This window comes from Phaenicophaeus curvirostris, chromosome 2, assembly GCF_032191515.1.
Source record: "Phaenicophaeus curvirostris isolate KB17595 chromosome 2, BPBGC_Pcur_1.0, whole genome shotgun sequence".
Taxonomy (NCBI): domain Eukaryota; kingdom Metazoa; phylum Chordata; class Aves; order Cuculiformes; family Cuculidae; genus Phaenicophaeus; species Phaenicophaeus curvirostris.
In genome coordinates, this window is record NC_091393.1 from 62,515,115 (window position 1) to 62,537,469 (window position 22,355).

At 36.6% G+C, this 22,355-nt stretch overlaps 1 protein-coding gene across 25 annotated transcripts in view; it reads left to right on the plus strand.

The window, feature by feature from the left end:
* Positions 1 to 22,355, plus strand: part of AFDN (afadin, adherens junction formation factor) — a 121,515-nt gene that overhangs the window by 48,811 nt on the left and 50,349 nt on the right. For 16 of the 25 annotated variants that reach the window (XR_011337004.1, XM_069852235.1, XM_069852213.1 and 13 more), the window contains 8 exons: positions 6,188 to 6,282; positions 7,007 to 7,269; positions 8,705 to 8,774; positions 10,834 to 10,952; positions 14,830 to 14,891; positions 15,770 to 15,975; positions 19,557 to 19,577; positions 20,317 to 20,462. Coding sequence is in view for 24 of the 25 variants with exons in the window: in XM_069852235.1 (XP_069708336.1) it covers positions 6,188 to 6,282; positions 7,007 to 7,269; positions 8,705 to 8,774; positions 10,834 to 10,952; positions 14,830 to 14,891; positions 15,770 to 15,975; positions 19,557 to 19,577; positions 20,317 to 20,462 (982 nt within the window). In the remaining variant the exon portion in view is untranslated. The remainder of the gene's footprint in view (positions 1 to 6,187; positions 6,283 to 7,006; positions 7,270 to 8,704; positions 8,775 to 10,833; positions 10,953 to 14,829; positions 14,892 to 15,769; positions 15,976 to 19,556; positions 19,578 to 20,316; positions 20,463 to 22,355) is intronic. The other 9 variants (XM_069852216.1, XM_069852228.1, XM_069852217.1 and 6 more) reach the window with 1 other exon arrangement.

A 22,355-nucleotide genomic window follows, 5' to 3' on the forward strand; every position in this document is an offset into this window, starting at 1 on the left:
TTTAATTATTCAGTCTGTGAAGAAGCATCAAATACCTCATGAACGTACTACCATCAGAAGAGTTCAACCTTCCAGTTAAGGTTAACAAGCAGTGTTGCAGTAGAAAGAGAAACATTCTTTGATCCATCTGCTTTCAGAATTTGTAGTTAAAAAGTGGATTGGGTAAATGACATGCAACTTAGCCATGCCTTTCAGTATTCGACCATGTTGATTCCGTGGATGAAATCAGTGATGATTTTTATGGAAATAAGTGTTTGGACCTCTGGTAAAGTGACCTCACTTTCTACTCTGTGGTGTTCCATAGCATCCTTCAGTATTTCTGCTGCCTGGTATTGATGTTGTCTAGCAGCATACATCAAAGAGATTTAGCCACATTAGACAGTAAAGTCTTTTTCAGTTTTTGTCTGTAGCATTTGAAATTGACAACCTAACCTCCAAGTCATTGTGGATCTCTGATTCTCCTCAGAGTAATGTTCAGTTTTGTACTCATTTTGCCAAACTGATACAAAGCCACTTCCTTTTCTGTGGTGAAGTGTGTACCAAAAAAAGCCTTTTCTTTTTCTTATTTTTTTAGTATCTGTTCCCTCATTTTACTTTCTAGACTACTATAAAAGTTCTGTATGTCTGTTGGTGTTACGCACCTTTTCTTGACTGTGAAGTACAATACTGAGATTTAAAGAACGCTTCAAACTTTTGTTGCCAGTGCTCAACTCTGATGAATTTGGGCTTCCACTTCATTAATATCACTATTCCAGAGAGCTGAAAATTTCTACAGAGTGTGCTGGTCTAACTAAGATAGATGAGCTCTGCCGGAACACCAAACCATTAAGTAGAAAGCTTAAAATCTGGCTGCATCTTACAGAAAAAAAAATTTCTTGAATCGTGATCTTAGAGTGTGAAAAAGATGTCGTAGTATTCTAGAGTCTTGTCTGTCTCTTGGGAACAATGCATTTCAGGATGCTTTTATTTGTTATTGGAATAACTCCTGTAGAAGTGTACTTCTGTCAAAACATTGGTTGTTGATATTCTTGCAGAAGACCATAGTAGACTTCAGTCCAGTAAGTTGGCTGCTGGAAGTATGTCCCATTTTTCCACTTCTCCACAGCTGCTGAAGTTGCTGATTGTATGACTTTTATAGAGTGAGGATCAGATTCTGCACAGTATGGTAGAGGATGCACTTCAGTAGTTTGTGGTTGTAAATGTGTCAGTTGGCAGTTGTCTCTGTCATGTCATGTAAATGAACCAATAAACTGAAATAGATCTGATAGTAATAGAAATAGAATGGATAGACTGAAGTGAGATATGGCGGCACTTTGAGCAGAGGATACTGTCTAGATTTTCTGTGAACATGGCTGCTGATGAGTTCAGGGGTGTTAAAAATTTCAGTTGTTCAATAGTACTATTTAAAGGGTGAGAAAATGACAAAAAGACATTTTTTTTTACGATGTGGGTCGCTGAAATTTATCCTGCAAGCCTAAAATAAAAATTATAAAGTTTTAGAATAAAAAAAAAAGAAAGGGGGCAAAACCTTAAGGCTTTTCTTCCTACTTCATCACAAAGTAGAAGTCCAGAGCTGTAGAGCTTACAGCAGTGGGAGATGCTGAGGACATTCAGGTATAACAACTCAAAGGAGCTTGAAAGCCTTGGCCAGGACAGCTTCCCTGGCCAACCTTTTCTGAGAACAGAATTGCAGTATAGTATGTTGTAACGCTTTTACGCATTAGTTTGAAGGAGCTTTGTCACATTTCTTGCTGAATCGTGCTTTACAAAAAACGTTTACTCCTGTTTCTTTCTGCTGGAAGTGTGCATCTTGTCTGAAGTTTAAGAGCAGACTTATCTCCCAATTTCGTCATGCTGTTTAAATCTACCCAACCAATCTCTTAAAGTTCCTACTGTCTTAACTCTTAGCACTCAGGAACTTGTGTAGGAAATCTGCTCCTTTTCAAATGTGGATTTAGCTAATTCTTAAGCCAATAGGTGCAGTTCCTTGCGTGGATGTTTTTGTTCAGATTTGGACTTATTATTTTCCATGATCTGATCCTCATAATTTCGTTTAGTCGAGTTTTAAATCAATACTATTTCCCAGCATTGGAATAGTGAAACCAATTAAAAATTATCTCTGAAGTGGTGTAGGGTTACCTGTTAGTGGTGAAGTAATGCATGAAGGGAGCCTGTCTTTTTTTTTTCCCCTTCCTGCTGATCAATAATATATATTTGTATTATAAATCACTGAGTTGATGAGATTAGTGACTCTTCACTTCTGTTCACTACACAGTTGTTTGTTTGTTTTCTATAATATTTCTATTTGAAGTGTGATTGTTGACTCATAACTGCATAAATGCAGTCATGAAACCTATTTGTTGTGCTTCCTTAGCATATAAAGTGATAGAAAGCCATTGTTTTTACATATTTTACATAAACAATTTCACTTTTGACTATAGGTGAATAGTAATATACCGTGCATCTTATTACCCTCTGCTGTGTGATAATAGTGGCTTTTACTGTACATTTACGTGCCTTAGTGTTTTTGAAAAAACATTTCCTAATTCACTGTTTCCTGCCTGGTCTTTGGTGCCACTGTCTGCTTTCTGATTAAGAGGTACTTTCAGTCTGTGATAGGCAGTATATACAGATGCATATGTATCATTGGATGTAGTTCTGTTATGGGGAAAACAATTTGTGAAAACTTAGTTCTAATGCAAATTGTACCAAGTTAATTGAACTCTCACAAGATGTTACTGGGAAAAGCTTTGTCAGGTAGATAATTGTTTCATGCATGCAGTAGTGGCTAACTTGGCATCTTCAATCAGAATTCTTGCTTCTTCAGCTTGTTTCTGGAAGATGTGTCTGGGAGTTAAGTTCCAATTCAATTTTCTAAGCTTAAAAACACCCAAAGAACTAGACACTTTCTGCACCTACTTAGCTCTACTAATGTTGTTCGGTCATGAGTGTAATAAACAAAATACAGGCCATCTTTCTTCCATGCCGCATGTTTACTTATGCACACATATGCCTCTTCCTACTTCTTCTGTATTGTTTATTAATGCCTATGTTTCTGAGAACTTTGACCTTTTAAATTTCTGAATTTAAAGAAAATTACTGCTGTGTCTGATAAAAAAGCCAAATATATTACTCCCTCCCCCTCTGGACCTTAAGCTATTTTACTTCAGTTGTATGTACTGTCTCTCTGAGACATCATAAGTCTTTAAAGTTTGGTCCTTAGAGGTGAAGAACGGCCTTCTTGTACTGTCATGGTTTGGGGAGCAGGGACTTTGCCATAGGTATTGCAGAATCTGTGTCCTGCTGTAGTGAGTTAGGAGGAATGCATTCCAAACAACATTTAAGTGAGCTTCCAGCTGTTGAGAAACAGGAAATACAAGACTTTACATTGCAGTGTAATGCAGACTTCCTTTCCTCCTGCGTCCCTCCCCTAGAACAAAAAGACCTTTCATCTTATTTAGAATTTGTAGTAAATCTGTTGAAGATTAAGATACCTTTTTCTATAGAAATTGGCTCTTACTGATAGATGGCTATGTTTGTGGTCTGAATAATTTTCAGTAACTCCCATTATTTTTTTCTTATTTTTCTGCGTACAAAAAAAGTGTTTGTATCCTTGTGCTGTGGTTTTAAAGTAAGTTTTTTTCTTGTTACAGTGGTCACTCCAGAGATACAAAAGTCTTAATTAGCCTCAGCAGAAACTTTGTAACACTAAATTACATTTCTTATGTGAAAGCACACTTTCTGTGACATACAGCTATTTTGAGGCTATAGGATCATGTGAGGTAAACTTTCGTATGTAAGAACTTGGTATTGATTGATTATTCACAAATGCTGAACTCAGGAATGAGATCCAGAAGTTACCTTAACTAAACACTTGGGAAAGATAATACTTCATCATGTATTTTACAGATTGTATCAGAAATACATAGGAATATTTTAAAGGATTTTTTCCTTTTTAAGATCACAGCAATGAACAAGTGCAGGGTGGAGGAAGTATGTTTAGTATAGGGTTGAAATCACTAGACCTTAAATCCTGTTCGCTAATCTCTATATAAAGGGCTTAGGAGAAAGTGATATAAGAAATCAATAAGTCCTAGCTAGCTAGCTCTGACTTTTGTGCCACTGACTTTTGAAATTCCAGCACTTTTGCATGTTGAATAATGGTTTTTGGCTCCAAATAGTATCTTTTATCTTTCGGGTGCCAGTTTTTACAAACTGGGATGTGGGCAGGAGGAGGAATGTTTGACTTTCGAATTCATAAATAAATTAGGGAGGAACTCCATGCTGGAGCATGGGAAAAGTGTGAGGAGTCTTCCCCCTGAGGAAGAAAGAGCAGCAGAGACAATGTGTGATGAACTGACCACAACTCCCATTCCCCATCTCATCTGTGGAGGAGGGGAGTTAAAAGTTAAGCTTGAGAAGAAGGGAGGAGTGGGAAGATGATATTCTTTTTGGGTTTTGTTTTTATTTCTTAGGATCTTGTTTGGGTTTGATTGGTAATAAATTAGATTAATTTTTTCCTCCAGGTCAAGTCTGATTTGCTTGTTATGGTAATTGATGAGTAATCCCTCCCTTTCCTTATCTTTACCCATGAGTTTTGCTTACCCTTCTTTCGAATCTGTTCCCCAGTGGGACTTGGAAGGGGGGAAGGCGTGAGCAAGCAGCTGTGTGGTCCTTTGTCCATGGGGGCTAGTGGCCATGTGGCTCCTTGTTGCCAGCTGGAGCTCAAATTATGATGGGTATTTGCAGTACTAGACTACAGACTCCCTCTGCCTGATGTTTTTGTGTCAATAACATTGCAACACCTCCAGAAGAAGCTTACTACTAGAATCATGCTTTATACTTTTCCCCATGTCAAAATCCTGTAAAATGCTGTCAGTATTTTTCACTGATAATCAGTTTATCCCCACCTCCACTCAACTTTGTTTTCTGTTCTTCTGTACTCTTGCCTGCCTTTCTTTGTGTTGTCTGCTTTTTATTGGTGTAGACTTAAAAGTTAAGTTTTCTCTGTGCTGTTGACTTAAAGTTCCTTTAGGTATTGTTTATTGAAGGATTGATAGAGGACATCATAGACTGAGTGGAATTTTATGGTTTAATGGCTTGCATTCTGATTTTAATAAACAGGTCCTGGTAGTAATGCTGGGAGTTTACAATTAAATTTATGGAGGTTCTGTTTATATTGACTTTCACTTAATGTTTGAAGATGACCAGTATCCCACTGAAGGCAGTGTCACTGTGTGTGACATGGCTGCAATATTATAATGCTTTCTGAGGATGACTTGAAATCATTGTTTATGGTCACAGATAAGACATTCACTGTCTTGAAGCCTCCCCATTTTCATCCTTCCTTTGGAGGAGACATAGGAGAGAAGTCAAAAGTGACAGTTATAGTTTAATATCTGATAATATTAAAAATTATAGTATTTTCTGGGAAGTGAGGAGGATTTATATGTATTCCAAAACCCATCTGTGTTAGCCTGTGAAGGCAGCAGCTGAATCCTGTGCTGCATCCGGTGTATCTTGTGAAATTTTATTCTATTGGATAATATGTTCTCCCCGGGGGGGAGAAGGAAGGAGAAATTTACCTTTGACCTTATCTTCTGTGAGATGAAAATATAGGTGAATCGGACTAAAGATAAGGCCAGCAGTGCTACAGTCCTTCTATATCAAGACTAAAGCTGTCATAGGTAAACCATTTTGAAGATTCTTTTTTAATATTGCCCTATGTCAATATCTGATGAAAAGGAAACAGTTTTGCACGTGGGCCAACCCGCACTAGATAATACTGAAAATTTATATTTTTAGTACAGAAATTTGCAGATACCTTATTTTCTAAATAACCCCTTGTTGTAGTACATAAAATCTTATTGATTAACAAAAATTGTATTGCCTAAACTGCTAAGGAAATATGGAAGGTTTTTCAAAGTATGTTCAGAATACTAGTTCTTGACTACCTTTTTCTTTGCACTTGGAGGTAACAGTTGCTTTGAGTGGGCTTCGTCTGCTTTAAATGTTTTTACACTACGATGAACAACTAATTTCCCAACAATGCTTGAAAGAATGTTACTCGGTGTCAATACTTTGGTGAATGTTGCTGCTCTTAGCTAAATAGAAATAACGTAGAAGTGTTCTGTGAGTATTTGAACTTCAATAACTTGCAAATTAATATTTGTCACTTACTCTACAGATGGTTCGGACTCCAGAGATAAACCAAAGCTCTATCGTCTACAATTAAGTGTCACTGAAGTTGGAACTGAAAAATTTGATGACAATTCCATTCAGGTATAGGAAAAAAACAGACTGAGATGACAGAACTGATCCAATCTCTGATCAGTTATGTGTAATTGTGGAAACTAGTAAAATATTATGTGAATACCCATCAAAGCTCGAAGGGTTAAATGTTACTGCAATTTCGTGTTAATGGTCATAACTGCAATTTATTTTATTTTCTCCCTCTTGCTTTAAGAGGAAAGTAGGATTTCATTAGTTAAAACAGAGTATTCTTTTTTCATCACTGGATTGAATGGTACACATCAGTGTTACGATAACTGCTTAATGGCTATCAAGTCCTAGTCTCGACTGCTTTGAATGAGGTGGGATTTCTTAAATATAGAAAGCAAGTATACTCATATGAAGTTCATGTCAGGGAGTCTCTTGTAGCCCTGTGGGTCCACATCAGTACAGTTAGTTGACTTGTAAATATTTGCATTATGAGATTTCACATCGGAACAGCAGGTGGAAGAAAACACTTTTGAACAGCAGATAGCCAAAAAAGTGAAAACCTCTTCATTAAGGGATTTCTGCTGCACGTTTTAGTTAACTGCGCGTTTTATTATTTCTGTTGTAAGGAAAAACTCAACTGATTTTAGTACCAATGATCTCAGTAAAATTCATAAGCAGGCGAAGTTAAATTACTGGTCTGCTAATAGGTTAAGCAGAAGCTCAATCTTTATATTTTAGTTTCAACTGCAGCATGATTTAGTTTATTTTGTGTTTCTGTTTTCAGTTATTTGGTCCAGGAATTCAGCCTCATCACTGTGACCTCACTAATATGGATGGAGTTGTTACTGTAACCCCAAGAAGTATTGATGCTGAAACCTATGTGGAAGGTCAGCGTATTTCAGAAACTACTATGCTGCAGAGTGGAATGAAGGTTCAGTTTGGGTCATCTCACGTATTTAAGTTTGTGGATCCCACTCAAGACCATATTATTCCTAAAAGAGCTATCGATGCAAGTCTTATGGTCAAAGGTCCAAGACACAAAACTGGGTGAGTACAACTTGTTTACTTCTTACTGAGATGGAGGGGATAGCCCTTGGAAAAAACGAGAATGAGAGGCCTCATGAATGGCCTATGACTAGAGTATAACTGTAAACGAGTCCTAAGTAGCTGCTTTGAAGTGTTAAATATATAACTATTATAATACTTGAGCTCCACCTTGTGTTTTTTCTTAGGATTAGCAAGTGTCTCTTTTATTATGAAGTGTTCAGACAAGTTTTCTTGAAGTTCACTTCTGTGTTAAAAATAATCAAACACCTTATTTTAATGTGTTTGGAAGTTCCTCTAACCTCCAGGAAAAGTAAATAATTAGCTGAGTGTTTTCAGAGAGCCTAGTTCCGTTGGTTTGGTTGTTTGTTTTTTTTCTCAGATGCTAACTTTTAAAATTCCACTAGAAGCTTTTCAAAATTAAGTAGATTAGGCCCAAAATGAGCCTGTCAAGATAGGGAACTAAATGCCTCGAAATAGCAACTATTTTTTACACTGTGATTACATATCTTCTAGTTTCGATGTTGCAAGGGCTAACAGTCCTGTACATCCTGTTGTTTCTGTGTATCTTCATACAGAATCATAGGTCCTTAATAAAAACGAAAAAGATTATGGATTTAGTGGCTTGTAGGGATTCAAGTGTTCTGTTCAGTGCATATAGAGATATACGTGAGAAACAATCTTCAAATCAGACTCAATAGCATGGAGTAAAATACATCGTGACTTCCATCCTCTCTGGGTCCAAACGAGAAGTACTATTGTAGCATATTGTGGTTTAGAAAACAAATTGCCTTAGAGATGAATGAAGGAAAAACACCTAAGGAAAGAGTCTCTTCTGGCTAATCTGCTGAGTTAATATATATGTATGCTTAACCATTTTTTTCCCACTTTATTTTAATGTGGAAGTACAATGTGCTTTTTGTGTGACCTGTCTGTAGGAAGGCCACCAGCCACTTAATTGTCATGTAATTATTTTGCTTAAATCTTGAGTTCATTCTGCATCTAGCCTGCAGATCAATAAACAGATGGTCTCACAGGTTTACATAATCAGATAATAAAATTAATTAGTATGCTGCATTAATGATTTATGTTATCAAGATTGTTGAACATTTAGTACTGAAGAGATGAGCAAAAAAATTGTGCAAGTCTAGTATGATGAATACAATGTTGAACACATTTTTATGTGTTTTCATATTATTTATACTTGTATTTTTATGTTCTCTCACTAAACTCGGAAAAAAGTAAATCTATTTTTCCAAAGGAAATCTGTATAAATATTCATAGTGTTTTTAAATAAAGGACTGATACAGTGTTTTAAAAAGTGATTGTTAACTGAATGCGTGATATACCTCTTGAATTTTAATTCACTAATTTTAGCAACCGTGTTTGTTGTTTGTTAAATGTTTAACAAAGTAATTTTGAAATGTCTTGCTTTTAGAGCTGTTCAAGAAACCACATTTGATCTGGAGGGAGATGTTCACAGTGGAACAGCATTGCCAGCAAGCAAGGTATTACGTTATGTCTAAATCAGTGATAAATAATAACAGCCATTTCCAGTTGTGGGTGGGCTTGGATATCATGTACTTTTTCTTTTTCCCCTCCTATGTTCTATTTAAGAAACTGTTCTATTTAAGTTTGTATTGGCGTTTGACACGCATTCCCTGCCAAGAATAGTATTTTTTTTTTGTATAGAAAGAATTTTTTTTTTTTTAGAAAGAGAAACTCCTCAAGCCTTAGGATAGTTTCTCCCAAACTGACCTATTGAAGACATATTACTTGCAGGTAGAAGTTCATATTGGGCAGAATACCTCATTATTTATATGACTACTGTGATAGTAAATAAATGTTTTGTATGAAATGTGACAGGGTGTTCAATTGCAATTTAACTCTGCTTTTAAAACTTAATAGATGTGACTATTGACTTAATTGAGCTCCTGTATATGCACTGACTAAACAAACTGTCTCTGCAGTCATAGTTATAAACATTTTATGAGGTGATAATCTTTTCTTGCTTTCTTTATGCACTGTCTTTCCGTTAATAAATTCTGTGCCAGACTAGCATTTTCCAAGAGTGGAGCAAAATAACACAATGCTTAATGCTTTCCTTAGTGCTATGATCACATGCCTCAGCTGAAATGAGAGAATGAATTATTTTAGCAGAATGAAACATACTAGTCCTCCCAGAAATGCATTTCCCTTTATTTTTTGTTACTATTATTATCAAATTGAAGTATTTGTAAAGAAATTTAGTTATATTGGTGTGTCAGTGTAGGTATTACTAATACTCTGATAGCTTTTGAATATATTGTCTAGTCTTCAAATTCTTTTTCTTTCCAGAGACTTCTGATTCAGTTTTTCCCCCTTCTTTGTAGCTTTGTTTGTGACAATGCTTTCTTTTATCTTGGATTCAGTCTCTACCTCTGACAGGAATTCGTTTAGTAATATTTTGCACTTGTCAACTATTAAAATACCACAGAATTGCTCGGAATTGGAGTTTCTGACATTATACAGTATACCTCATACTATTTTCACACTCACTAGGTAAACATATAGTGGATCTAGGGGAAAAAAGCTTGGGAATTTTTTAATTTTTTTTTTGAGTTGTACTGTTTGAAAATGTGCATACCTTCTTGTTAAATCACTGGTGAATCACTTGTTTACTTTTCTGTTTGATAGGGGGTAATAATGAAAGTCCTCTGAGACTTGATGATGAAAAGTGCTCCATAGACTGGCATGTCAGTGCTGAAAAAACTAATTTGTTCAAACTCTTGTTTTGAGGTGTACTTTTTGCTAGGTTTTCTTGCTTCAAAGCAAATTATTTAGTCCTAGACATTTCTTAGAAAACATGGAAGCTCTTCATATTTTACTGATGTTTTTCTTTCCACTGTTCATACTGAAAAAATAATCACTAATTATTTTCCTGCTTAAAGCAGCATGATTTTTCCCTGCCTGGTAGGGTTGATATAATTGGAAATCATAAATTAAAAGCTGCCTATTAAGGAGCTTGAGACACTGAAAGAAGACAAACAAACTTTTACGTAAAAAAATGCATAGCTTGACTTGCCACTTCCTGTCTTGAAAAATCGTGTGCTAACAGATCAGCGTTTCCTTTTGAACAGTATAAATTACGGCATGGATCAATAACGTAAGCACTTGGAACTATTGCAGAAGCAGGGTGCAGGGAGCATAGCCAGTTTTAAATCTGTTTATGTTTAACTTTGTCTTTTAGCCAAAGTTTTCATTAATGATTTATTCTTTGTATTTATAACTAAGCAACTTTTAAAGCCATTTGAAATTTTCATTTTATGTTCTGGCCTCCCAGTAACAAGTAGGGGCTCCTAGCTGGCCATTCTTGTCTTTTGAATTTCAAATGTGTTCTTTGATGTGTAATTGTGATGAAAACACCTGCTGAGCTGCTGGGTTCTGTGTTCTTCTTGTGTTCTTCTCTTCTGTTATCCCATCTCTTTTCAAGTCTGGCATTGACACTTCGTTTTAGTATTGCCAAGCAAAAATACTGGCTAATGCAATGTCTGCACGCTAAGCACCTGTCCTGTTGTTTTGAATTAGAGTACCAGCAGGCTTGATGGTGACAGGACATCATCAGCATCCAGCACAGCTGAACGAGGAATGGTGAAGCCGATGATTAGAATAGAACAGCAGCAAGATTACCGCAGACAGGAAAGCAGGTAGGAAATGTCTAATCCAGTACTACTTACAACAGAAAAACCTGGACACGTTTTTCTGATAGATCAAGCAGTATGTTAAAATATTTTAAACTACCTGGTCTTCCCTATGGAAAATTGGATTTTCTTTGAGATTTCACTCCAAATGAAATTCAGAATTAACAATTAAATCAAAAATCTTCAGAATATTGAAAGAATTATATATTCATTTGCTTCAATATTCTGTTATTTGTAGTTCTCTTTTTATAAAGCTAAGCTGAAAGTCAAGTCACACCATTGCTCCTTTGTGGTCAGGCATGTCATATGAAATGCATTTAATAACGAAAAGGTGTAATTATTTGAATTTTTTCTTTGTCAGTGGCAAGATAATGTAGTTTACTCTGGAGAGGGAAATAACCGGGTCATTCCTATTTCCACAGTGCTTTTGTTGGCAAGTCTTGTGAGCAAGAATTTTAGTTAACTCTCAATTTTTGTATTTTAAAGTTATGTTATTTGTGAGTAGGTATAACATCACCTTCTTGGTTTTTGCTTCTATGATACAGTGACTGTTACTAGGTAGAGGAATGCTATCCCAATTTGCTCATAGGCCGTTTTTTTCAGAATAGCACTTTTCATGACCTGCATATTCAAGTTTGTTTCCAAAGCTGTAGTGGAAAACGTTGCCTTCAAACCATGTGCCATTTTCTTGCAATTCACTCTCCATGTGTTCATAAAACCTTGTTGAAATTCAATTTGTGCTCATCCAAGGGGACTCAAGTCCTTGTTAGACAATGCCTTTTAATACTAGCATTGCTTCAAAGATTCTGTTTTCCATTATAAATGGAGAAGACCTAATGGGATGCATCCAGAGTTGCTGGGTGTTACCTGACATAACTGTAAAGCCATTTCCTTGTCCTTGAAAGTCTGTGGAGATCAGAGGTACTGATTGACTGGACCATAGCAAATAATTCATCCGCATGCAGAAAAGACAAAGTGGAAAATCAAGAAAACACAGACCAGTCAGTATTGACTCAGGCCTTGGGAAAAGTAGAATAAGTCCTCATAGAAGCTATTTCAAGGCATACAAAGGACAAGAAAGCATTTGAATAAGACTACCAAGGATAAGTCATTCTTGACCATCTGGACTGGCTTCCATAATCAAGCATCTTGGACAGTAATGAGGGGATTGCTGTGGGCATCATACCATCCACCTGATTCTAGTAAGGCATTGACACAATCTCCCAGAACATTCTTGTTGATAAGATATAGTCTAGATCAGTGGACCACACGATGGGTGGAAAACTGGCTAAACTGCCAGGCTCAGCGGGTGACAGTAGATGGCTCAAAGATAAACTGATCTTGAGCTGAGTTTCTCAGGGTCAGTATTGGATCTGATACTCCTCAGTAACTGTGAAGACAGTCTGAGTGGCAGGATTGAATATACTATCACCAGTTTTGAGCGTGATACCAAACTCAGAGGACAGTGAGAAGAGGCACTGTTCAGAGAGACCTATGCAACAAGAATTGCATGAAGTTTAACAAAAATAAATAAAGTCCTGGAGAGGAGACAGAAAATGCCAAGAGCAATGTAGGCCGAAGTCGGACTGTTTGGATTGTAGCTCTTCTGAAAAGTATCTGGGGTCCTGGTGTATGCCAAGCTAAACTTGAGTCAGCAGTGTATCTTTGTAGCAGTAAAGACAAGGTATGTCCTGGGCTGCATCAGCTAGAACAGATATGGGGATGTGATTATCCCACTTATCCTGTCTCTTGCTAGGCCACACCTGGAATATTGTGTCAGTTTTGGTGCCTCCAGTTCAAGAGAGATTGAAAAACTGGCAACAGTCCAATGGAGGGACATCTGGACCAAGGTGATTAGAAGATTAAAGAACTCCATGTATGAAGAAAGGTTGAAGGAATTGATTATTTTACAGTCTAGAGAGAAGGTGGCTCAGGATGGATCTAACCACCATCTTTGAATACCTGCAGGGGTGGTTAGAGAGAGGATGGAGGTACTGTCATCGCAGGGTGAGACGTGAAAAGGCAATGATCATGAGTTGCTTCAGGGAAAAATTGTCTGGCCATAGGGAGCAGGGGATAGGAATCTTCACCCTAAGACAAATTGGACATTGGGCTAAGTTGCCTGGAGAACTCATGGGACCTCCCTCACTGGAAATTTCTAAGATTCTGCTTGACAGCGTGCTGGATAACCTTCAATAAAGCCCTGCTTTCAACGGAAGATTTTGGAGCATATGATCTCTGAAGCTCCCTTTCAGGTTGGGCTTCTCTGTGATTGTGTTTTTTCTATGGAGTACGTCTTGATCGGTTCTGATAAAAAGAACATATTTATGAGAAGAATGACTGGATATCTAGAGCTGGGATTGCATCACTGTGAGACGACAATGCTCAGGGCAGCTTTTACCAATCTGTGTAAATATCTGAAGAGATGAACTTCTTTACTACGAGAGTGATTGAACACTGGAACAGGTGTGATTCTGTGAAGTAAAAGATGACGACTATTCGATTGTGGATTATGGTCATACGTGCTTGTTAGATAGTTAACCTCGGTTAGCATGAGGAAGTACATAATAAGAAATCAAAGAAGATAACTTTTTGCCTTGAGCACACTTCAGGACCTATTAAAAAGAATTTGTTTGGAAATGAGACTAGTGATATTGGAGATAATGGGATGCAGATACCTGATCCCTAATTTTAACACTCCTTTTAAAAAGCTTTGTTTTGTTGAGCTCTTTGTAATTATAAAGCATTAGATAGGTAGCTTGACAGAGTTATCCCTTAGGTTAGACTTTTGCAAGTTTGTTCTTAAAAAAAAAAAAGACAGAATCCAGACATACCCTTAGCTTTTTTGGTTTAATATCTTAAAATTTAATGTTAGATCTTTTGTCATCAGCCTTCTAAGTTGTCTTGTTGATTTTTACTACAGGTGGTAGCTGAATAAAGGCAAAGATTGTCAAATACGCCAAGAATGTGCCTTCAGTGTCCTATTTATGTTTTGTGGCATAACAAATTTTTTGCTGCTTTTTAGACTGATTTCTCAGGAGAATAGGGCTTGTATAATTGTATTGCATTCCTTTCTTTATCAAAGTTGCTGGGGAATGTTGAAAGCTACCTGTTGTGTTACATGTGGTTAAAAATGGCTGTTGCGTGCAGAAGATGTTAAGCTTTTATTTCCTGACAAAAGGTGCCTAACTACAGAGAAGAGCCTAATTAACACTTTTGTCTGAGGGAGGAATGCAGTATGTGCTTAACCTTTTGTAGACACCAGAAAAATCAATTTTCTAGTGTGTTGGTTTTTCTCCTCTGTGAATTCTTTGATAGGTACTGATAAGAAAAATTGCTGCTGTCGATTCATGTAAGGGCATAATTCTGGAGCTCATGGAACAACTGCTGTTTCTTAGCTTAGCCCCTACCCTCGTTTGGTTGTTGCTATGCTAGATTTTACCTCATTTTCTACTTACAAGAAGAAAGGACAAAGAAGTTGACCAAGGTCTCATCGGTTTTGAGTATGTTAAAGATAACAAAGTACTTTTGTTGTAACCGAGCTGGTGCTTCAGATGAAGCTTAGTTCACTCTCTTTCATGTGTCCATCATTTGTTATTTCAATCCTGTAAATGGCAGGTAGCCGCCTGATCCTATCAGTCTGCCATACAGAGCAGAAGAGGATGTTCATTAATAAAACAGACTCCACAGTTCAAGTCTGTGTTTTAATTTCTTGTGTTGTGGGCAAATACAGGTTGAATGAATCTAGAGGGAAGGTAGAAGATCACTTTGAGGAAAGATGTTGTGTCAGCACTTGGAACCAGAGTATTTGAAGAAATCCGTTATTTTACAGGGGAATCGCCCATGTTGATTGCATGTTTCAGTTTTTGTCTTCTTTCTTCAGATCTCAGGATACCCATGGACCAGAACTGATACTACCTGCCAGTATTGAATTCAGGGAAAGCTGTGAGTAAATTGTCAAGTTACAAACACTAACCTGTTGACAGTTTTTCTGTAGTGCAATATTCTAGTCAGTTTGAAAACATAAAGGTAATTTAAGTAAACATTGAAAAGGATAATGAACAGATGATGGCCAATCAATTAATAGAACTGATTTTGTTGGGCAGGGTGAAGGGACATTTCAGATATTGAGGCAAATTGATACTTATCAAATTCTAATGAGATTTCAGCTCTTTCTTAATCTCTTCAGATGTTCAAATTTAACTGTGGAAACATTGTTAGTCCTGCAGCTCCAGCAGTACCTTGAATTCATTTATTTCTGCACAGTTCTCCATTCCTTGGATGATAGATTATATCTTGGTCAAACCCCATTTTATATAAAATCTTATTAAATTTAAATTCGCATTTAAAACTTGTCATCTTGGTCCCCGTGTTTTTAAGGTCTCAGATCTGGCAGGAAAATATCCTACCAGAGATTTGTCCAGGCTTCAAATATTAGAAGCAATAGACTTGCGAGTAAGCAAAGTCAGATTTTTGTTAGTATAAAATTTCCTATGATTAGGGAGCTTTGTAAGAATAGAATGGGCAAGAGAAACCTTGCACTTTCCTGTTCCCTTGAAGATGTATATTTTCAGCAAAGAGATAGGGAATAGTCCTTGATGGCCAGATTTTCTTGTTTTATATAGAAGTGTGTTGTTATTGTTCCAAAGTAACTGGAGTGCATAATAGACATTTAAATTAGAGTTCAAATTCCTGTACGTTGCTCCCCTCTCCCTTACTCCTCCTCCAAAAAGAAATACTCTGTGATCCAAGTTATTAAATTGTTTTGTTTCTCTTTCCGACTTTGGTTTTACACTATGGTTTTTTTTCCTCTTTCTCTATAGCTGAAGATGCCTTCTTATCTGCAATTATAAATTACACAAATAGTTCAACAGTTCATTTCAAGCTGTCACCTACGTATGTTTTGTATATGACGTGTCGGTATGTATTGTCAAGCCAGTACAGACCTGACATGACTCCTACTGAGCGTACTCACAAAGTCATTGCAATAGTCAACAAGATGGTGAACATGATGGAAGGAGTTATACAGGTGAGTTTCTCTACAAAAACATGTGAAGGAAATTAAATACATGCGGTAGATTATCCAGTTAACTTCTTGGTCGTTTTCTTGGTGCTTAACCAGTTGTTGTTAAGAGTATCATTTACCCATATGAAGGTTTGCTTTTTTTGTCAGTGGATGGTGTGAGTGGTAAGAAACTCTCCTGAGCAATGTGGGAGGCAAGGAAGGGGCTATAGCTCTGAAAGATATGTTTTCTGACAAGAACTTAGTCGTCTCAAGATGGTAAGGTCTTTGCAAGCATTTCTGACTTTGAGCTCCTGTGAAACAAGTTGGATGTGCTTATTAAAGAATACGGTATGGAGAGCAGTGGTTTGCACTGATTGATTCTTGAATGTGACTTCAATTTTGATCCTGTTACATCTTCTGTAACTGCAAAAGTGGTAATAAAACTGGACTCTTTGAAACAAGCTGACGCACGTGCTTTATAAAAGAAATAAGAGTTTTCAAATGTTGCAATATTTTTTATGTACCCTGATGCTATTGCTGTTAATTGTGCGAGATTTCCACCGAAGCATGAAGACGTGTACATTCCTGTTTTGTGTAGGAATGCAGGATAAAATTCACTAGGTTGCGTCTGAAATTGGACAGTATGCTGCGTTGCTTGACTGTTGATAAACTGTAATGGTCATTTCCTGAGAATGGAGTGCTAGTTCAGGTATCCTTACTAAGGAATTAATTATTTAAACTTCTTGTCTGTAGTTTTTTTCTCTGAGGAAAAAGGAAAATGTTTATTTCTATATTTATTAAAACACACACATTTGTTGCAAATAAGTATTGCCATGGTAGCCTGTATACAGCAAGGACCCTTCTGTGATAGGTGCTCTACAAGCGTAACACATCAAACCTGCTTTAGAGAGTTTAGGATACCAGTGTTACACAAGTTGGTTAAAAGAACAGAGGAAAGTAAACAACAAGATTGTCATGAAGGTCACAGAAAACCAAAACTGTCCAGCTTTTGTTCAGGTTTTGAAGTGGAAGTTTTGGTAGGGAGAATGTTATAATTTGACAGTTCTATAAACAGCTACAACAAGCTTCCACCTTTCATGAGAAAGAATGGGAGAAAATACCAGTGTGGAGGTTACTTCACAGGGAGAAAACGAAGGCCAGCCTTTCATGTATGTTCTGAGTCTAATGAGAAGTTGAAAGGTGGATTGAATATGAAGTGAAGAGCTAGCACAATGCTATCAGTCTTGATGCTGGGTTAAATGCATATTTGATAAAATCGAAAGGGTATTAAAAGATTAATATTCAGGTTCCACTATTAAAATGATCATGTTGTGGAAGAGGGGGTTTGTTCAGTTCAGATGGGACACTGTGGCAGTACTGGATAATATGAAATGCAAAGAGCCTGAATATAAGCTATTTAGTTGGGAGAATGGAAAGTAAACAATGAAAGGATAGGCTTCAAATATAGCCTGGAAGTTACAGGGCTACGTCAAAGAAAGTGACTCAGTTTATGTAATTAATCTAAACTAGTAACAATGATCCGCAAAAGATTTAGGGTGAAGAAATGGGTACAATGGGAAAGCAAAGATAAAGCATTTGCTTTGTATTGAACTAAAATGCATAACCACGTAGCCACTAGAAGAGGTGGGTTTAAACATCGGTTCTCACAAAAGAAAACAAATCAGAGTTAGAAAGTAGATTATCTGTGAAAATAATTTACACTACTGGGAAGGGCTTCTCAAATCAAGTTCAGCCTTTTTGTTGTTACATGCAAGCATATTTTATATAATCTTGCCAATAGTATCATGAAGCTGTTAAAGCCCGGTATTTGTCTGGACTCTCCTATTTGAAAGGCCATTTCTTACAGCCTTGTCTCTATAGTTGCAATCTGATCTCCAACTGAAAGTTTAGGGAAGAAGTTGACAAGGTAGCTGCATTTGTGGATTGTGAAAGAGGTTCTCTAGTTGCAGTAGATAAACTGAAGAAGACTGGAGATCGAAGAAAATTGGGAAGAGTTTCTTCTAAATGGCATACTGAAGGGGTTGGAAGAAAGGCAGCAAATTACACATGTGATGAAAGAGTAAACTTCAGTGGATTTGAAGGGTAGTGGGTTAGAAACAGAGAAATGCATTGATTATAAAGCTTAACGAGGAAAACGTCATTAGCTTGGACCTGTTAGCGGAGTATAAACAGTACTAGCTAACCGAAATCAAATTACGTCATATAGGCTGTAGAAAGAGTGTTTATATTGATGTTTGTTACATTTAAATTACCATGTCATAACTTGTTGTATCACAGTAGCTTTGTTGTATATCTTGACTGTAAAGCATGACTGCACTGAAAGGGATCTGAAGGTGTGAAAGATGGAGAAGACAGATGGCAGGCAAGAGGAGAGAGGCACCCAAACAAGTAGAGAGGAGGTGCACAAAATCTTGTGCTGTAGTGGGAATGATTAGATTTAGATTCTGATTTTGCCAATTTAGATCATAAAGAGATTTGATAGCTTTCTGAAGTTACTCAGGGAGTACTTGCTAATAAATTATGTCTGTGACTGTAGTCTTTTTGTTAGAGTATGTAAACAGTATAGAAGACTTGAAATGGAATAGGTCTATAAGAAGGCTCAATACTTCCAATAAAAACCTAGGAATACAAATGTGACTCTTAAAAAGCCAAATTTTGTATCCTGATTTTGTTTTTAAATTATTTGTAGTATTTCTGAACCTCTGCAAATCTTAGTTTGGTTTTTTCAGAAGGGGCAACATCTCTTCTGTCAGTGCCCTGATTGGAAGGGTGGAAGAAACAAAAAAGCAGTGACAAATTGTTTTTTTGAGCTATAACTAAAATTACAATAGTAAGAGCAAAGAACATCTCTGATTTTTCCATCGAAGCTCACTGTGTTGCATGTCAGGGAGAGTGATCTGAATAGAAATCCAAAACCAACTAAGATCTGGTTTTTTTAAATAGAGAAGCAGATCTGGTGGGGTTTTTTTGTTTGCTTAACTCATTGTTGCTTTTATGTATCAATATTTAAGAAGCTTAGTGTAGTATTTCATTTTACTGTCTTATTGTTTGCAACAGTCTTGTTGTTCTTTACTTAAAAAGCTGTGTGTGAAGTATGTCCTAGGTGGTTTATGTTTTTTGTTTGTTTTTACTATTGTGTTTTTTCTCTGGTGGGGATTTTCTGCCCCGTTTTGTGTGTTTGTACATCACGTTCACTGCAGCAGTGTGAGCAAATAGCTCCCTGGATCTGTTACTAGGATGGCTAGTTACCGCATTGGCTGCAAAAAGTTCTGCATTGTTTCTGTGATGCACTGAGTGTGGAAGAACCAACTAGTCTGGGATGTCAATTAGTATGGGGCATTCCAGGATTTAATTGTGACATGTGGGCACTTCAGTTCTTGGCTGCTGTGCTACTAGTCCTGTTAAAAGAATTTGTTTTTCAAAAGGGGCTCAGTTGCATCATAGCTAGTGGTTAATGCATCTGTGTATAACTGTGAACATGTGTTGTACCTTCATATTTAGTGTTTGATTTCTAAAGCTATCATGATTGTTTACAAGTTTCTTTCTTCTATTCTATTTGATTTCCTTCGTCCGTTTTTCTCCAGGAGGTAGACCAGGTTGATCAGGTAGGATATGTTGCTGGGAACTGATCCTAGCTATGTCGGCTTAGCTCAGTTTCTCATGCTGCTTCCATATCAAAATACAATACTCAAACAGCTGGACTTGAACGGTTCATAACACTCATTCAGCAACTGGAACATGCAGTACTAAAATCCTTTTTTGACTTGGCAACTTTTACGGCATTCCATAATTTCTGCTTAACGCACTTCAATGTGGATATGAAATGACAAAAGTTCTTTTTCTTCCCTTTATTTTCTTTTGTTGTTTGTGGTTCCTATTCTTTGGATTTCATCTGAGGTTGCCTGGCCTGGCATTTGTGGTCGGGAGATGGTGAGATAGATCAGTACTTGATACTGAATCACCTGGTTTCAAAACCAGTGAGCACAGTATCAGGGTGGCAGTGGGCAGTAGTGAATATGCGCTTAAAAGTGCACAGATTACCAGATACTGCATTTTGCTAAGCTCTTGGCACTGTACAATGAGGTGCTTGTGCCGTGGCTTTATTGATATGGCTATTGGCAATTTAACAGAAATTTTGTATGTTCAGTGTACATGTTAATGTCAAACTTACAAGTTACAGCAATTGCAATTTTATATGTAAACGTTTTGCAAATATCTGGTATCTGAGATGTGTTTGGTGAAATGGGCAAAGGTACTGGTCTATCTTTTGGAGCCTTTTTAACCTGCTGTGCTTTATCACAATACTTTTTCCCTGTATTATTTCATGCTTCTTTCTGCTTACAGAAACAGAAGAATATTGCTGGAGCACTTGCATTTTGGATGGCAAATGCATCTGAATTACTGAATTTCATAAAGCAAGACCGAGATCTTAGCCGAATTACTGTGGATGCACAAGATGTTTTGGCACATTTGGTTCAAATGGCATTCAAGTAAGGCTATCAAACTTCTGCTTCACTTGACATACTCTATGTGGGTTTCAGAATAACTTAAGTTTTCGCCAGATTTTAGGTACATCAATAATGACTTTTGTGCTTTAAGTATCCAAGGAGGATTTATAACAGAAGCTGGGCTTAGTTCTTTAGACAGATACTTTGTTTTATGAATATGGATTACTGGTGGCTATGCCAGGAGTTTCATCTGTTAGCTGTTCTTGTGCTAGCTGAGTCTGCAAATAAAAATTGTAGGGATATGTTATTTAAAATTAGTTTGTGTTAATTGCCTTCATTTGAGGTTTTTATGGAGATGTGAGGAAAGGTTATTTTTGCTGTTAATATATAATTATAGAAGCATAAATATTTATGGGTCTCAAGTCATGAATGTTGTACTCTTAGAGGCTTCTAATTATATTCATAATCTACTCCTTTCATAGTTTGCATAAATTCAGCATTTACACAAAATTTTTTTTGCACATTTTTTTCTTAAAAACGTAAAGACAGGCTTTAGCTTGGGGTGGGGAAGACCTCCGAGGAAAGAATCTTCTAATAAAGATTACAACATTGAGCACAGTGCTAATAGAGGAAGGCTTACTTTTTGTTTGTGTTTAGATCTCCCACAAGCCAGTGTTAAACAAATATTTTTCAGTAAATGTGTCTCTGAAACTACTATTCAGAGAAGTCCCAGTGTAGCCTGAGTACTTTATTCCCAGCCTTCCCTCACTTGTAGCATATCTATTTTAAATATAGTCTTTTCATAGTACTTTAATAGCGCAGAATAACTCTTTCCTCTCTTTATATCATGACAGCTCTGGGAGACGTAACCGTGGTTTAACTGTTTAACTTTAAAGGGGGCTGTATTGCTCTAGAGAGAAATATGTAGTATGGGAATACAGTATGTGAAACCTTATCATGGCCTTCTGAACTTAGGAAAGATACTGGAGAAGCACCAAACCACTTTGTATGCACTCCCACGTTTTTTTCTCTGTTGGTGAATTATGGGCAAATAGCTATAGCAAGTAGCTATTTTGGCAGAGTCTTTCTATTTTTACAGCACCTCTGAATTACTAATTGTTAATGAAGTGATGCCTTTTTGCTACAGGTCAGGGTTTTAGGCTGGTGTCTTGAAGCAACAATTTACTAGATAGCTATTGAAGACAGAATATTTCTGTGACTAGGAAGGGATGGCACTATATTCTTCCCTATACATGATGGGCAGACTGAATGCAAAAGCGTATTTCTGAATTTTAGCTCTGTGTGAATTCTCCACAAAGTATGCTATAGAAGATTTCAAATGAATGTATTGAACTTTTGGGTAACAGAATTGTGGAATATATATTAAAAAGACAAAGCACAAAAGAAGCATAAAAAAGAAAAGAAAACTACTGTAAAAATGTTATTTCATGGTAACAACTGACATATACACCTGAATTGGTTAAAATTGCCATGGTTTTTGTATGTTAGCAATTGAGAGTGTTTCATTTAAAGTGTTACCAGTAAAACAGAAAGAGGAGTTGCAGAAAGCCACAAAATATTTTCCTTTATATATGTGATTAGAATCTGATTCCTTTCTAGTTTCAGTTCTTAACAGAAAAATTATGAATGAATTATCAAAGACAGTGTTAAAAGTATTTAATTATTAGAAGAGAAAGAATACTAAATGAGGCTTCTTATTTCATTGTAGTTAAAATAAGGTAAGAGAAATACAAGAATCAAAACCTGTCTACCCAAAACACTAGAGCAATTTCAGGATCTTGTGTATTGGCTCAGAATAGGGAAATTATTTTTTTAACACTACTCTTGGTAGATTTTAAACCAGAGAAAACTATTTCTGTTTGGGAATACAGTTGTGTAATCTTATAGAACCAAAGGTTGGCTTGACAGCATATG